The following is a 16,682-nucleotide window of genomic DNA, read 5'->3' as shown; positions in this document are numbered from 1 at the left end:
ATTTCAACCGAAGTCCAAGTGTACATCATCATACGACCATTGCTATTCTATGAGATTAAGTGAATGCAATGCCAACAACAGGGGTTATCATTCTTGGCACTAACTCCTCTCCGCCTCACTCACCTGCCAGGGCCTTGATGCGCGAGCGCTCGAACAGGCGAGCTGAGCTGTTCTCGTTGTCCCACTCATCATCCCAGCGGTTGTTGACCGTGTCGCTGCTGCTGTACTGCTGCGTGATCTCCATGTGCTCATAATCCGCGGCTACTGTCGTCATCCTGACCTTTCACCTTCGACCTTTTCACCGATTATACTTCCTCATCAGTGGCTTCTGATGAAGCCCTGCAATCACAGACAGAGAGAGACATGTTCACATACATGCTACATTCAGTTAGGACAGTAGGGCTGTATTAGGTGTAGGGTGAAGTTGCCCCTAGATGCTGATCTTGGGTCAGTTTAGCATTTTCCCCTTTATAATGGGTTGTGGTTGGGGGAGGGAAAGCTGATTCTAGTTCTGTACCTGGGGTAAACTTCACTGAGAGGTGGAATTACATATGGCGTTCCAAGTCGTCTTTATGCAGTCATGCTGTGCATCACAGAAGATTGCTGTATCATATTAATGTGGTTGTGAGATCTGATCATCTGTGCAGCATGACTGCAGAAAAGATGACCTGGAATGCAACCATTGTATAAGGGCAGAACTATGGGGATATTTTCAGTAAGATTTCAGCCTGATTTATCACGCTATACTCTCCATTGGCTGCCTAAACATGGTTCATAGGTAGACCAACAGAGCAATAGTACACAATGGCTATCTCTTGGTTTAATCACATTTTCCAAATATGGCAAGGATTTAAACCCAATTATAGATATGTGAAAAGTGAGAAACTGAATGACAATGGCATTTTGTCATAATAGAAATTACATTATAGGGAAATGGAGACAACAGTGTTTCCCCACTCAAAGTGAATTAGCCAACAATGTTTTGCTGCTGCCTAAGGACAAACTAATCAAGACACACAGTGCCATCTTCTGGTAAAACCCGAGACTCACTTCTACCAGGTCGTTTTCTATCAAATATACCACAATCATTCAGGGTAGCCCTTTCCTGCAGTCAATGACCAAAGCACCCTCTTTGACCTCATGGGTGGAATGTTATTCATGTTTTTATTTCAAATCAAATCAAATTTTATTTGTCACATACACATGGTTAGCAGATGTTAATGCGAGTGTAGCGAAATGCTTGTGCTTCTAGTTCCGACAATGCAGTAATAACCAACGAGTAATCTAACCTAACAATTCCACAACTACTAACTTATACACACAAGTGTAAAGCGATAAAGAATATGTACATAAAGATATATGAATGAGTGATGGTACAGAACGGCATAGGCAAGATGCAGTAGATGGTATAGAGTACAGTATGTACATATGAGATGAGTAATGTAGGGTATATAAACATAAAGTGGCATAGTTCAAAGTAGCTAGTGATACATGTATTACATAAAGATGGCAAGAAAAATATTTCAGTCTTCTGTGATGTATATAAAGTTGATGGCAGCATTAGATTCAAAATATGATATTCCCATTTTTAAATATAGCTACCCTGAAAGTCCAGAGTGCTTTATTCTAAATAAATGTATTGATATCGGATGGTATCATGTTAGCCATCATTAATAGTGATAAGAAGCGAAACTGCTGTTTGACAAAGCAAGTTATTGGTACACTACCGTTCAAAAGTTTGAGGTCACTTGGAATTTTCCTTGTTTTTGAAAGAAAAGCAAATTTTTTGTCCATTAAAATAACATCAAATTGATCAGAAATACAGTGTAGACATTGTTAATGTTGTAAATGGCTATTGTAGCTGGAAACGGCAGATTTTTTATGGAATATCTACATGAGCGTAGAGGCCCATTATCAGCAACCATCACTTCTGTGTTCCATTGGCACGTTGTGTTAGCTAATCCAAGTTTATTATTTTAAAAGGCTAATTGATGATTAGAAAACCCCTTTGTTAAAAGTTAATTTGTGGAATTTCTTTCCTTCTTAATGCGTTTGAGCCAATCAATTGGTTTGTGACAAGGTAGGGGAGGTATACAGAAGATAGCCCTATTTGGTAAAAAAAGACCAAGTCCATATTATGGCAAGAACAGCTCAAATAAGCAAAGAGAAACGTCAGTCCATCGTTACTTTAAGACATGAAGGTCAGTCAATCCGGAAAATGTGAAGAACTTTGAAAGTTTCTTCAAGTGCAGTTGCAAAAACCATCAAGCACTATGATGAAACTGGCACTCATGAGGATCGCAACAGGAAAGGAAGAGCCAGAGTTCATCTGCTGCTGAGGATAAGTTCATTTGAGTTAACTGCACCTCAGATTGCAGCCCAAATAAATGCTTCACAGAGTTCAAGTAACAGACACATCTCAACATCAACTGTTCAGAGGAGACTGCGTGAATTAGGCCTTCATGGTCAAATTGCTACAAAGAAACCACTCCTAAAGGACACCAATAAGAAGAAGAGACTTGCTTGGGCGAAGAAACATGAGCAATGGACATTCGACTGGTGGAAATCTGTCCTTTGGTATGATGAGTCCAAATTTAAAAATGTTGGTTCCAACCGACATGTCTTTGTGAGATGCAGAGAAGGTGAACGGATGATGTCTGCATGTGTGGTTCCCACCGTGAAGCATGAAGGAGGAGGTGTGATGGAGTGGGGGTTCTTTGCTGGTGACACTGACAGTGTTTTATTTAGAATTCAAGGAACACTTAACCAGCATGGCTATCACAGCATTCGGCAGCAATATGACATCCCATCTGGTTTGCGCTTAGTGGGACTTTCATTTGTTTTTCAACAGGACAATGACCCAAAACACACCCCCAGGCTGTGCAAGGGCTATTTGACCAAGGAGAGTGAAAGAGTGCTGCATCAGATGACCTGACCTCAACCTAATTGAGATGGATTGGGATGAGTTGGACTGCAGAGTGAAGGAAAGCAGCCAACAAGTGCTCAGCATATGTGGGAACTCCTTCAAGACAGTTGGAAAAGCATTCCTCATGAAGCTGGTTGAGAGAATGCCAAGAGTGTGCAAAGCTGTCATCAAGGCAAAGGGTGGCTACTTTGAAGAATCTCAAATATAAAATGTATTTTGATTTGTTTAACACTTTTTTGGTTACTACATGATTCCATATGTGTCATTTCATAGTTTTGATGTCTTCACTATTATGCTACAATGTAGAAAATATTAATAATAAAGAAAAACCCTTGAATGAGTAGGTGTATCCAAACTTTTGACTGGTACTGTATATAATACATAAACTAATAATACTCCCAACCCGATGCTTACGAAAATAGGCCTCATATACCCTACAATAAAGAATAATTAAGAATAAAAGAAAGAAAGAGAGACGGAGGGCGTCATTATTATCCTAATCATCGTCGGCGTTGTCATTATCACAGCTCCTACAGTTGATGGAAGCAGCAGTGTACTACATACAGTACGTACTTTATTTCCCTACCCAGAGGCCTCCACAGTGACTACGGCTGCCTTTTACCCACTTTGCCACTTAGCAGACAATTCTAAGTGCATATGATCATCAGCAGAAACTGCAACCAAAGGGCTCTCCACTTCCTGTAAACATTAGTAGTTGTCTATAGATTGCCTCAGCCTTTTCCTCCTTGTCTTAAACGTTGTGTATCCCCCTCTATCCCTCCCCTGTCTAGGCATGAGTCCCAAATGGCACCCTTTTTTCCATTTCCGTAGTGCCCTGCTCAAAGTAGTGCACTATAAAGGGAATAGAGTGTCATTTGTGACGAACCAAGGGCGCAGGTTGATATGTATTGTCATGAGTCTTGTCCTGGAGGCAGAACTGAGTGATTTCGGCTAGATAGGCCAGCCGTAAAGTCAAAATTAGCTATATTGTAAAAATTACAGAAAACTAAAATTCGCTTCTTGGTCTTCATTTAAGGTTAGGGTTAGGCATTTGCAGTGTGGCTAAGGTTAGGGTTAGGTTTAAAATCAGATGTTATGAGTTTGTGGATGTACCAGCTAGTGATGGCACTGCAGAGCTGCCTCCATAACAAGATTCATGATGAAAAATGCTAATCTGCTCCTAGGACTGCCAAGCCATTACCGCCAAAGAGTATTCAACTCAACCAATTTCATTAGCTGGTTAACAACACAGCTAATGTCTATATTTGACTAGTTATCTGAACATACAAATTCTCAAGTTCTCAGTCTGTGTTTTGTAAAAAATAATTCAAATAATTTTAAAGATGTAGTCCGGGTTCTTAAGAATTTACAAATGCGTAGCATATTGTACGAATTGGAATTCGTAACATATCATGCACATTTTATTAAATGCAGGACATAACATATCATACGACATAGATGAGGTAGAACACAATTGTGCAAAATCTCCAGGGACCCGTTTTGGCACATGATCACAACATTCAAAACTGCTGGCTGAAATTATGCAAAAGCATTACTTTACGGCAATCATTGATAATACTACTGCTCAACTGCACTGTACTGATCTTTTATGTCTTCTTTAATAAAAAATGTCCATCCATATTATATATATTTTTTACTTTTACCCCCTTTTCTCCCAAATTGGTAGTTACAGTCTTGTCACTGCAACTACCGTACGGACTCGAGAGAAGCGAAGGTGGAGAGCCATGCGTCCTCTGAAACACGACCCAGCCAAGCCGCACTGCTTCTTGACACACTGCTCGCTTAACCCAGAAGCCAGCCACACCAATGTGTCAGAGGAAACACTGTATAACTGGCGACTGAAAGTCAGCTTGCAGGCACCCGGCCCGCCACAAGGAGTCACTAGAGCGCGACGGGACAAGGACATCCTGGCCGGCCAAACCCTCCCCTAACCCGGACGACGCTGGGCCAATTGTGCACCGGCTCATGGGTCTCCCGGCCATAGCCGGCTGTCACACAGCCTGGGATCGAACCCGGGTCTGTAGTGCGCCACTCGGGAGGCCCCATCCATATTAAAAATACAAAATAAATGTCCTGTTTTGATGGAATGATTCAAGGGGAGATACATTTTAATCATCCATAAGAAGTCCTAGGATTCAGAAAAAAGTTCATTAGCAATTATGCATTAGTGGTCTTAACATTTACTGGATGTAAGAGGATATATCAGCCCTCGAGGAAATGGCCTTCGTGTTAATGTCCTGAAAGCAAAGAAGAGCTAATAAGGGTCCTCTGGGGCTAGAACAACTCTAATGGAACAGGTAACATGAGCCCTCCAAACACTCCCTAACCCCGTGGAAAAATCACATGAAGATATAAAAACAGACTTCAGTCAAACCTAAAGTATGGCAAAAAGCAAATGCAGAAGTGATGCATTGTTCATATTGAGATACAGGTATACTTTTTGCTGGGTGAGTTTAGATCAGACTGTTAGGGGTCAGGTAGTAGATTCAGGTTCATCTATTCTTTCCTTGTAAGAAATCCCTTAAGAATTTGAATTATGTTGTTAAAATGTTGTTATTTCTAGTGTGTTCTTATGCCAAATACTGACTGGGTTTCTTAAATTCCTTTGTGTGTGTACTGATTTTTCCTGCAAGTTGACATGTACTCCCTGCATGCAATATAGCGTAAATTTCACTATAGACCTTTCCATCTACTAATTTCAGAGAGGAATAACATGAAACTACCCACTCTGCAAAAACTGGTTGAACCAATGTGGTTTCCATGTCGTTTTAAAAAGAATCAATGGGATGCCATTGAATCAACATGGAAAACTGATTGGATTTGCAAAAAGTCATCAACGTAAGGGAATTTCGTATTTTTTTCAGCCAACTTTAAATCCAACGACATGGTGACATGTTTTGTTGATTTCACGTTGAATTCACATGAGTTGACAACTCAACCAAATGTAAATCAAAAAGAGATGTTGAACTGACGTCTGTGCACAGTGGGTAGCCATCCTTTCTCTCTGAGAAACACTACAAAGCCCTACCATACCACCACTAGGTGTCCTCCTCTTCCAAAGGCTCTCACAACTGCTAGAATTATCAAGTCAGACTCAGTACCCCCTTCCCTCTCCTTCTCTCCACTCCCCTATGACACATTGCTTATATGCAGCTGTTGGGTCATTTCATTTCTGCTATGGTCCATCGCAACAGAATCCCTAGATCGCCTACAAAATCCCTAAATGGCATTGGACCCTCCAACCTGTCAGATCTACGAAACTTCCTTTTTCCTCTCACACACCACGCCTTTGGAACTCCCTTCCCGACAATCTCAGGGCTGCTCAAACCTATGGGATATTTAAAGCAGGCCTTTAGACTCATCTCTATTGGCTGGCATTTCTGTTTGATATATTATCATTTTTCACCCCACAGCCCTTTTATTCGGAGTAGGGTGAAGTTGTCCCTAGACGCTGATCATTTGTCAGGCGGGTTAGGATTGGGTAAAGGAAACTAATCCTAGCCTGTACCTAGGGGCAACTTCACCCCACAGCCCTTTCATCCCACTAAATCTAGGGTTTGTTCAGGATAGGTAAGTAATATCATCTCTACACATCACATTTCTATGAGAAACAGTTTGAACATTTCACCTCCTTGAATACACGCCAGGTTAAGAATTATGGCAAAGCAGTCCAGTTCAGCGGTTAAGAACGTTGGTCCAGAAACCGAAAGGTCGCTAGTTTGAATCCCCAAGCTGACTAAGTGAAATATCTGTCAATGTGCCATTTAGTAAGTTACTCTGGATAAGAGTATCCACTAAATGACTAAACTATAAATGTAATGATATTTCACTCGCAGACACAATTTCACCCACTAGGGAACTGAGATCCACATTGATCTGAGATGGTGCAATCATAGAATATCAACCAACATTTTTTCTCTTCAAAGGCAACATTTTAACCATTTATTTTTTACAGATAGTAAGGCTTACGTTCATTCATTTTCGTCATGTTTACTTCACAGAATGAGAGCAGGCTACAAGAGATACATTCCAGTTACAAGGCACCTCCATTGATGGAATACATGCTATTTACATACATTCCAAAAACTGCGGATATGGGGTATATTCAGAATCTGAATGTCCCACCTGCCTCCTCCCCTAAGAAAAAGTATAATGATATTCACACCCTATTCAGATGGTATGACAATCCAGTAAACGTAACTGTGGGATTCTCCAATGATATGTTTCATATGGTATGTATTAATTTGTGGATGTCCATCATCCATTTCGTATGGTATGTAATGAATAACAATTCGTATGATATGTTATGAATGGCAATTTGTCCAATATGTTACGAATTAGCTAAAGTTATGATATGTTTACGAATTCCAATTTGTTGTGGATAGGTGGCTAACATTAGCTAGGCTAGGGGTTAGGGGTTAAGGTTAGAGTTAATCCTTAAGAGTCTAAGCTGGGGGTGGGGGGATTCTACTATGATAACATATGGAATTGTTTTAAGATGGTCATACCAAGGATCATTTAACTATTTGATTTAGAATTTTAGGTATTTTTGATGAAACATTGAATTTGGCCTTACTGCTATTAGCCCATAGATATGCATTGAATGGCAGATTCAGACATGGAAAAACAGATATATTAGAGTGTAGCCCAAACTGTTCAGACGCTACAGAGGTTTTCATGAGAAAACCGATTTTCGGGATGTCTCATGGTCTGACAACCACCGCTGTAGCTTGGCCACCTTCCACCGCAGATGCAGAAAGCCACCATTGGATTGAGGCGCAGCCCATGCAAAAAAACGGATATCTCTACCTTAAAACAGAAGGATTTTGATGGGGATTTTTTTTCATCGTGCTAATTAGATTTCCCACGGGGGCACGGACATCGACTGTAGGGGGTTAAATGGTTTTAAGGTTAGTGTTAGTGTAAGTTAACAAGCTAAGTCGTTGCAAAGTAGTAAGTAGTTGCAAAGTTGCTAATTAGCTGAAAGTCCTTGATTAGATTTGAACGCGCAACCTTTATGTTGCTAGACGTTCATGTTATATACGCCCACTCATCCATCGCGACCAACCACCCTACTTTTGGTTTTGCCTTAAGTAACCTTTTGTCTTATGTAACCATACCAAACTAATTTGAGTGTCACGGATTTACATTTACTATGCTACATCTAGTCTATGAGACTAGGCTGCTTCCACCCCCTCACTCTGAGCAATAGCAGAAATTGCAACAGCTTGGATACTAGCTTGGCAAATCACCATGGAGCGCTATATACCCAGAAACCTTTGTGCTATCTAACAGTTGGCTGTTGTGTGGACCCGTTCAGTCTGAAGCTATCGTCTTACCATCTACTCTCCACAATGTCCATCATGTAAAGCTGTCTGGACAAGAGGGGAATGATGGCCATACTTTCCTGATATAGCAACCGTCTGGCATCATTTGTTTCAGTAATTTTCATGCATTCTACATCAGCTCACCATGACAGTGCTGTGTGTTTCTAAACTCGGGCTAAGCCGAGGGTATGCATGTTTAAAATCTACATGGCAATCACACAATACACGATTTACTTTGCAAGCAGGACATTCTAGAGCATACAATATGTACACTTCCCCCTTTTTCAATGTATAAAGCCAGACAATCCTTGTTACATCACACATCCCCTTCCCAAACACACAACAAAATCTGATTTTGTGTCTCCACACACCCACACAGATGCTGCTCTACACCTCGCATCGCATACTGGTGCTATGGATACGGATTGCGTCTATTGTTAAGCCCCCCCTTCACTACCTCTGTTTAAAGCGACAGGAGAGACATCATGCCACTCAGTCTTTGTGCATTCAAACATGTATGCTATCCAAGGCATGTAGTTTTGCAGCTGACCATATTACTGTACGACTTGCTTTTTGTAACGCATCACTAGCATTCCAGGCAATCGTATTTTGGGAGGGTCTCCTACTAACTGGACACACATGCATGGAATGTGTGTTAGCGCAAGTGCTTGCTACAGCTGTGCTACAGCTTTTTAGCATGACACACACAGAACAAGGCCCTACAGAAGACACTAATTTATATTCTACTGCATATGTGCTGTAAGAGATACAATTGCTCAGAGTAGGATTTGAAACTAGATAGTTTCTAAATTGTGTAGAATTGTGCCAAAACAAGGCAAATTATGTGAATTCCAGATGATGATATTGGGCTTTGGTTGACAGGAGGCTTGGGGAGTCCCCATAATAGGGTGACTCATTCAGCCCTGAATCCTAATTTACTTTGACATCCGCCTGCATAACTCAAGTTTTTGAGTGCAAATCTTCTATTGACATTAATACGCATGTGCATCACATGCTAGGATTATGAAGGAAGAGATCCAAGCCTTCCAATCAGATTTACATTTACATTTAAGTCATTTAGCAGACGCTCTTATCCAGAGCGACTTACAAATTGGAAAGTTCATACATATTCATCCTGGTCCCCCCGTGGGGAATGAACCCACAACCCTGGCGTTGCAAGCGCCATGCTCTACCAACTGAGCCACACGGGACCAGATCTTTGGCCTCCCTCAGCCCCATTAGCTGACCGTATCTCCTCCAACATTATTATATTTACAGTCGATGCCATACTATGCTAATCCCTTTCTCAAGTGAGTTTGTTGACGTATACCATGTCCAGAAAACACACATTCAAAAAAAAAAATATTTTTTATTTTCATATGAGCTTCATGAATGTTATGATCCATTCTTAAAAGGGTGATCTTTTTTAAATAAATTGTACTCGTCTGCAGTTTCTACTGACACATGCATCCTTAAATAATAATCCAACATTAATCATAGAAAATTAATCTGAGAAATGTCTTGCTACAACAGCTGCAAGATGTTCCGTTTTCAGTTTCAAATGTGCTAATGGCTATCCAGTATACTGTTGGTAAAGGCACACATCCAAAGCTCTTATTATTATGTATTGTTCAGCTATTTGCAAGATGAATGACAAAGCTAGTGGGATAACAAAGAGTATGGACAACAGCTGTGCAGGGTTGAGAACCAAACCTATTTTGTGAACGGAGAAATACCTTTGTGCATCACCATTTTACAGTAACTAAACAATATATTTAAAAATGTGTTCCGTCACTGCATCGCAGTGCTAGCTGTGCCACCAGAGACTCTGGGTTCGCGCCCAGGCTCTGTCACAGCCGGCCGCAACCGGGAGGTCCGTGAGGCGACGTACAATTGGCCTAGCGTCGTCCGGGTTAGGCCGGTAGGGATATCCTTGTCTCATCGCGCACTAGCAACTCCTGTGGCGGGCCGGGCGCAGTGCACGCTAACCAGGTCGCCAGGTGCACGGTGTTTCCTCCGACACATTGGTGCGGCTGGCTTCCGGGTTGGATGCGCGCTGTGTTAAGAAGCAGTGCGGCTTGGTTGGGTTGTGTTTCGGAGGACGCATGGCTTTCGACCTTCGTCTCTCCCGAGCCCGTACGGGAGTTGTAGTGATGAGACAAGATAGTAACTTCTAACAATTGGATACCACGAAATTGGGGAGTAAAGGGGGTAAAATTTTAAATAAAAAAAGATTTAAAAAATAAATAAATAATGTGTTCCGTGTCCCAACTGGGGCGTTGGCTAGGTCTCTTCTGACAAGTGAGATCCAATGGAGTCATTTCACCAATTGATAGTCATATATACAAGGAAAGGATTAGGACACAGTCTATACCAGGGGTGGGCACACTTTTTGGCTCGGGGGCCACATTGGGATGAAAAAAATAAATGGTGGGCCACACAGATTTTTTTGGGGGAAAGAAATGCAAGCATTTGACTTAAATGTCCCCAACCTAACTGTCTTCAATCAAGTGAATGAACCTGTTCTTCTGGCCCATCTACAGTGCATTCGTAAAGTATTCAGACCCCTTCACTTTTCCCACATTTTGTAACAGCCTTATTCTAAAATAGATTTTTTTTTAAATCCTCATCAATCTACACACAATACCCCATAATAACAAAGCGAAAACACGTTTTTTTAGAAATACTTTATTTACATAAATATTCAGACCATTTGCTATGAGACTCGCAATTTAGCTCAGGTGAATCCTGTTTCCATTGATCATCCTTGAGATGTTTCTACAACTTGATTGGAGTCCACCTGTGGTAAATTTAACTGATTGGACATGATTTGGAAAGGCACACACCTGTCTATATAAGGTCCCACAGTTGACTGTGCATGTCAGAGCAAAAACCAAGCCATGAGGTCGAAGGAATTGTCAGTAGAGCTCTGAGACAGGATTGTGTCGACGCACAGATCTGGGGAAGGGTACCAAAAAATATCTGCAGCATTGAAGGTACCCAAGAATACAGTGGCCTCCATCATTCCTAAATGGAAGAAGTTTGGAACCACCAAGACTCTTCCTAGAGCTGGCCGCCCGGCCAAACTGAGCAATTGGGGGAGAAAGGCCTTGGTCAGGGAGGTGACCAAGAACCTGATGGTCACTCTGACAGAGCTCCAGAGTTCCTCTGTGGAGATGGGAGAACATGCCAGAAGGACAACCATCTCTGCATCATTCCACCAATCAGGCCTTTATGGTAGAGTGGCCAGATGGAAGCCACTCCTCAGTAAAAGGCACATGACAGCCTGCTTGGAGTTTGCCAAAAGGCACCTAAAGGACTCTAAGACCATGAGAAACAAGATTCTCTTGTCTGATGAAACCAAGATTGAACTCTTTGGCCTGAATGTCATGCGTCACGTCTGGAGGAAACCAGACACCGCTCACCACCTGGCCAATACCATCTCTACGGTGAAGCATGGTGGTGGCAGCATCATGCTGTGGGGATATTTTTCAGCGGCAGGGACTGGGAGACAAGTCCGGATCGAGGGAAAGATGAACGGATCAAAGTATGGAGAGATCCTTGATGAAAACCTGTTTTTGCTTTGTCATAATGGGGTATTGTGTGTTGATTGATGACGGAAAAAACGATTTAATCCATTTTAGATTAAGGCTGTAACGTAACAAAATGTGTGAAAAGAAAGGTGTCTGAATACTTTCCGAATGCACTGTATCTCAGTAACAAAAACAGATACAAGAATAATGGGTTCTGCTTTATTTTACTGTTGACTTGTTAATGATATTTGCATACAAACGACCTGCTAAAATGGTAATTATCTAATAATGGACTAATTATTACTTTTCAGTTTCTGTGATGTAAATACTAGCTGAAATACAAATGCCAAATAAAGTATTACCCCAAAAAGTACATTTCCCATTAAAAACAAAGATCAAAGATTTACTGAAAAAATAAAACACTCCTGGGTGTAACAAATTATATCTTTATCAGCCAGTGGAATGAAACAAGATGTACCACTTATCCCTATAAGAGTAGAGTAGAGAACCACTGAGATCAGATAGTGGTGTGGGAAGAGACCAGGGAGAGAGCATCACCATCTCCCTCTGGGTTGTATTATTGGCGAGAGGAGGTGATAGCCACATTCCAGAGAGAGGTCTAAGGCCGGGGCCAGAAACAGATGGCTGATAACGTTGGTTTGTTATCAATACTTTGATTAGCCGATAAGTATACATTGTCACAAATTACACACAAATTATATAATCTGATCCCTAACTGGATTGTGGTCCCACACTGGACCCAAAGGGGTCCACAGTTTGTTTTTTGGCCCAACACTACACCACTGATTCAAATGATCAAAGCTTGATGATTAGTTGATTATTTGAATCAGCTGTGTAGTGCTAGGGGGGAAAAAACTACACGTGCACCCCTTGGGGTTCTGAGGACCGAATTTGGGAAACCCTGGGTTAGATTGTCTGCACCAAGATTGGTTGGGGGTTCAATCCCTGGTCGAGTCATACCAAAGACTAAACATGGGACCTAATGCCTTTCTGCTTGGCACTCAGCATTAAATGGATAGTCTGTGATTTTTGCAATGAGATGTATCTGCGTGCAGTTTGAAGGAAGTTGCTAACTAGCATTTGCTCAATTGCTAACTAGCATTAGCACAATGACTGGAAAAGTCTACAGGAACAGCTAGCAAACTATCTCTAACTTCTTTCATATTGGGCGCAGATACATAAAAACGGTATCCACGAGTTGATCTCACTCTGGGGAAGTAGATCAAATCCTATGTGTGTGAACTATTCCTTTAAGAAGATGGATTCGGGGTAAAGCCCTGCGACAGACTAGCATCCTGTCCAGCAGGTGTACCTGTACATCAAGCTGCCTCAAGCAGTAGAAACAGAAGGTAGGCTCCTGCCCCTATGGGCCGTTCTGGCTCAGACAAGGCTTACTTACTTATTACTAAGCTGGAAGGTGAGGATACTGTGCATTTCATTTAACCTTTTGTGTGTCTTCCTCCAAATATTCTTGTTTGCATGTCTTCATGCGAACAACAAATTAAGCATCTATCCGTTAGAACTTCAACCCCATTTAAAATTCTGACCTACGTTAAAAAAAAAATATTTCCGTTGTCCATCAACCCCCATAGAAAAACAGTTTGCTAAATATGTATTTGGAGGGTAGAACATTTCCATCTGAACGCGGCCCATGACAGCTTTATGCAACAGGTGGAATTAAACGTCTAACTAAGTTCTATAAGTGACTACCTGTTTGGCTTAGTCAAAACTGTAGGGCTATATATGTTTATGCCACCAGCCCCAGATCCTCACGACCATGCCTGTTTGTCTGACGTCTTCCCAAGAAAAACAGATGAATAACTTCCGATCCAAACATTTATGATAACAAGGCTGTGGATAAGTATCATGTGTTTATACAACTGAAAAGCGGTTTGACCTGGGGCAGATACCTCACTACGGGGATAGAAGACATGCTTGAGTCAATCCTGGGGAAAAAAGGCAAACTGGCAATCCCCAATCCCACCGGTTTCTCCCAAAAACATAAATGCACACATTAATTCACTTTCTTAAAACCTGTTTTTGCTTTGTCATTATAGGGTATTGTGTGTAGATTGATAAGGAATATGTTTAATTTAATCAATTTTAAAATAAGGCTGTAACTGTCACGCCCTGACCTTAGAGAGCCTTTTTATGTCTCTATTTGGTTTGGTCAGGGTGTGATTTCCAGTGGGCATTCTATGTTTTGTTTTCTATGTTTCTTTATTTCTATGTTTTGGCCGGGTATGGTTCTCAATCAGGGACAGCTGTCTATCGTTGTCTCTGATTGGGAACCATACTTAGGTAGCCCTTTTTCCCTCCTTTCAGGGTGGGTAGTTATCTTTGTCAAGGGCACTTAGCTATAAGCTTCGCGGTTATTTCGTTCGTTTGTTGTTTTGTTGGCGACATTTTAAATAAAAAGGAAAATGTACGCTCACCACGCTGCACCTTGGTCTTCTTCCAGCATCGGCCGTGACAGTAACGTAACAAAATGTGTAAAAAGTAATGGGGTCTGAATACTCTCCGAATGCACCATATCTCCTCTGAATTTCACTTGTATACATTGAAAAAACAGGAGTCTGCGCTCAGGGTCTGATTGTCATTATAGTCTCTCATCAGATACTTACGAATCTAGGCCTCATACCCCATTTCTGCCAGCTCAAGGCCCCTATGACTACCACTTACCCATTGCTCTTGCTGTCCCTCTTTTGCCAGAGTACAATTGTGTGTGGGGGGGGGGGGGGGGGGGGGGGGGGCACTTCAATGAATCAGGGATTATCTATTCAGCACATGAATCATACGCTAAATGGGGAACACTATTTCAAGAAGTAGATATATGAATACCTGCAGTGGCTGGTATTGAAATTGCTTGAGAGAGTAAAGGGAGCCAAGATGGATGCTGTCCTTCAGCTGTGTAGCGGCAACAAGCCAAATGACATGGAAACTGCACCAGTGGAACTCCAGGTTATGATTTCCTGCTTTCGTGGCACAGAGACATGGGAAATGGGGGAACACAAGTGATATGAGGTTCATGACCCGGGAAATGCATCCTCTTAGAATTACCTCATCTTTTCCAGAGACTCTTCAACAACTTTCCCCTCCGGCCAAGAATGATAGACCATGGATAGCGCTGGTCCAGGGCGTTAGTGCTTTTAGAACGTGCACTAACGCCGTTGGACAAGAGATAGACCACGGACGACAAACAAAGGACGGCATAATGTCATTACAGCCTTGGCACAAATTAAAGCACAAAAAAAGACACTTCTCCCTTTTCAAGAGACTAGCCCAGTTGCAAATCTACAATTTGAATGACATGACAATCCGTTGCAAATGAGCTAAAGTTGAACGAGAGTTAGACACATCATTCACTATTTGGTTCTAGATGAGCACTGCTACCAAATGAGATTGATTGATTATATTATATCATTATGTATATGAATCATACAGCCAACATTCAAGACAACTTCTTACTGCAGGGTCAGTCAGAGGAGTGAAATCTCGGTGTGCCCAGCTGAGCACCCTTGGGCAGGACACTCCATCAGAATTCCGTTGGTTCTCTTGGTTCTAAGCCAGCTGTGTAAATGGCTAATGTGTCGAAACAGTAAGTGATCTGAATAAAACACAACTGGGAGCCCGTATCAGCAATGCAAGAAAAGCTTGTCGCTGTGTAACTCATCCTCACCAAAAACAATACGTATTACTAATGCTTTCAAGGTGCTATAGGCCCCAATTGAGGTTAGGAAGGACAAAACATCAACCCAACACAGTCTTTGCTGTGCTTCTACCTCACAGGACAGATATTGAGTTAGGGCACTTAGGGGCAAATCATGGAAACAAATGTGTATCAAGTATCCAGGGGAGAATTGGGAAAGAGTAAAACTATTTGGGGCTACTGCTGCCGCGCATGGTTCTCGCCCACTCCCAAGGGGTCTTTGTCATTTCCGCTAGTTCTGTTCGGGCTTAGATAACAGAGAGTACAGTATGCTATCAGCTATTTGGCTTCAGTTATGCCCCAGTCGAAACATTGGCATATGTTATGTTCTATTTTCCTTAATCTACTCAGTGTTGTTTCCTAAATACTCATAGTATCACCTTATGGATGAAAAGATGGAACTGAATAACACAATGAAAATGACTAAACTATTACTACTAATTTCAAGAAATTCCATCCTTTTAAATGGCCTGGTATTTTAGACACATAAACGGCACTGGGGAGGCTACAAGACAAATGGCTCAGTCTCTAGGCATTCTCAGACTTTGGTCCCTAAAATAAGAGTGTCAATTCCTTTCAGCCTAACAGACACAGCTGTGGAAACATGCTTGCCATGGCTGAGATGTTTGACAGTCCTACTGAAGGGGAGGTGGCCCAAGCATGTCCAAGTTGGCTGACCACTCCCAAAACAATGTACATACCATCACCCAACCATTTTTAAAAAACGTTTACATTTTAGTCAACGCTTGTATCCAGAGCGACTTACAGGAGCAATTGTGGTTAAGTGCCTTGCTCAAGGGCAAGCTAGGCTACCAGCCGCACGCACGCGTGCACAACCCCACACACACACAGCGGCCCTCACCTGTCACCCCTGTGGTGGCAGCTGTCCCCCAGCCTTCCACCCCTCCCTCCACCCCCCCATTCCCCTCCTCTTTTACTGACAATCGCCTGCCCTGATAGAAAACAGGATGCCACCCTCTCCACCACCTGTTTCACTATAACACATGCTGTTGTGTCCATTTCGAATACCAGCCCCAAACACACCAGGTATCAGTTTATGTCATGACATTCATTGTCTTTTTAATAATTGATTCTTAAGATGCCTCTAAGACAGGACTATCTATCTCGAACAAGTAGAAGATTTT

General features: G+C 41.9%; 1 protein-coding gene across 1 annotated transcript in view; it reads right to left on the bottom strand.

Annotated features, from left to right (window-relative positions):
* LOC139566386 (spectrin beta chain, non-erythrocytic 1-like) overlaps positions 1-16,682 on the bottom strand; it is a 91,634-nt gene that overhangs the window by 72,194 nt on the left and 2,758 nt on the right. The window contains exon 2 of the mRNA XM_071387514.1: positions 124-339. Within this exon, the coding sequence (XP_071243615.1) occupies positions 124-274 (151 nt within the window). The 5' untranslated portion in view covers positions 275-339. The remainder of the gene's footprint in view (positions 1-123; positions 340-16,682) is intronic.

Source organism: Salvelinus alpinus, chromosome 2 (assembly GCF_045679555.1).
Source record: "Salvelinus alpinus chromosome 2, SLU_Salpinus.1, whole genome shotgun sequence".
NCBI classification, from domain to species: domain Eukaryota; kingdom Metazoa; phylum Chordata; class Actinopteri; order Salmoniformes; family Salmonidae; genus Salvelinus; species Salvelinus alpinus.
This window is presented reverse-complemented; position numbering and strand designations above follow the sequence as displayed.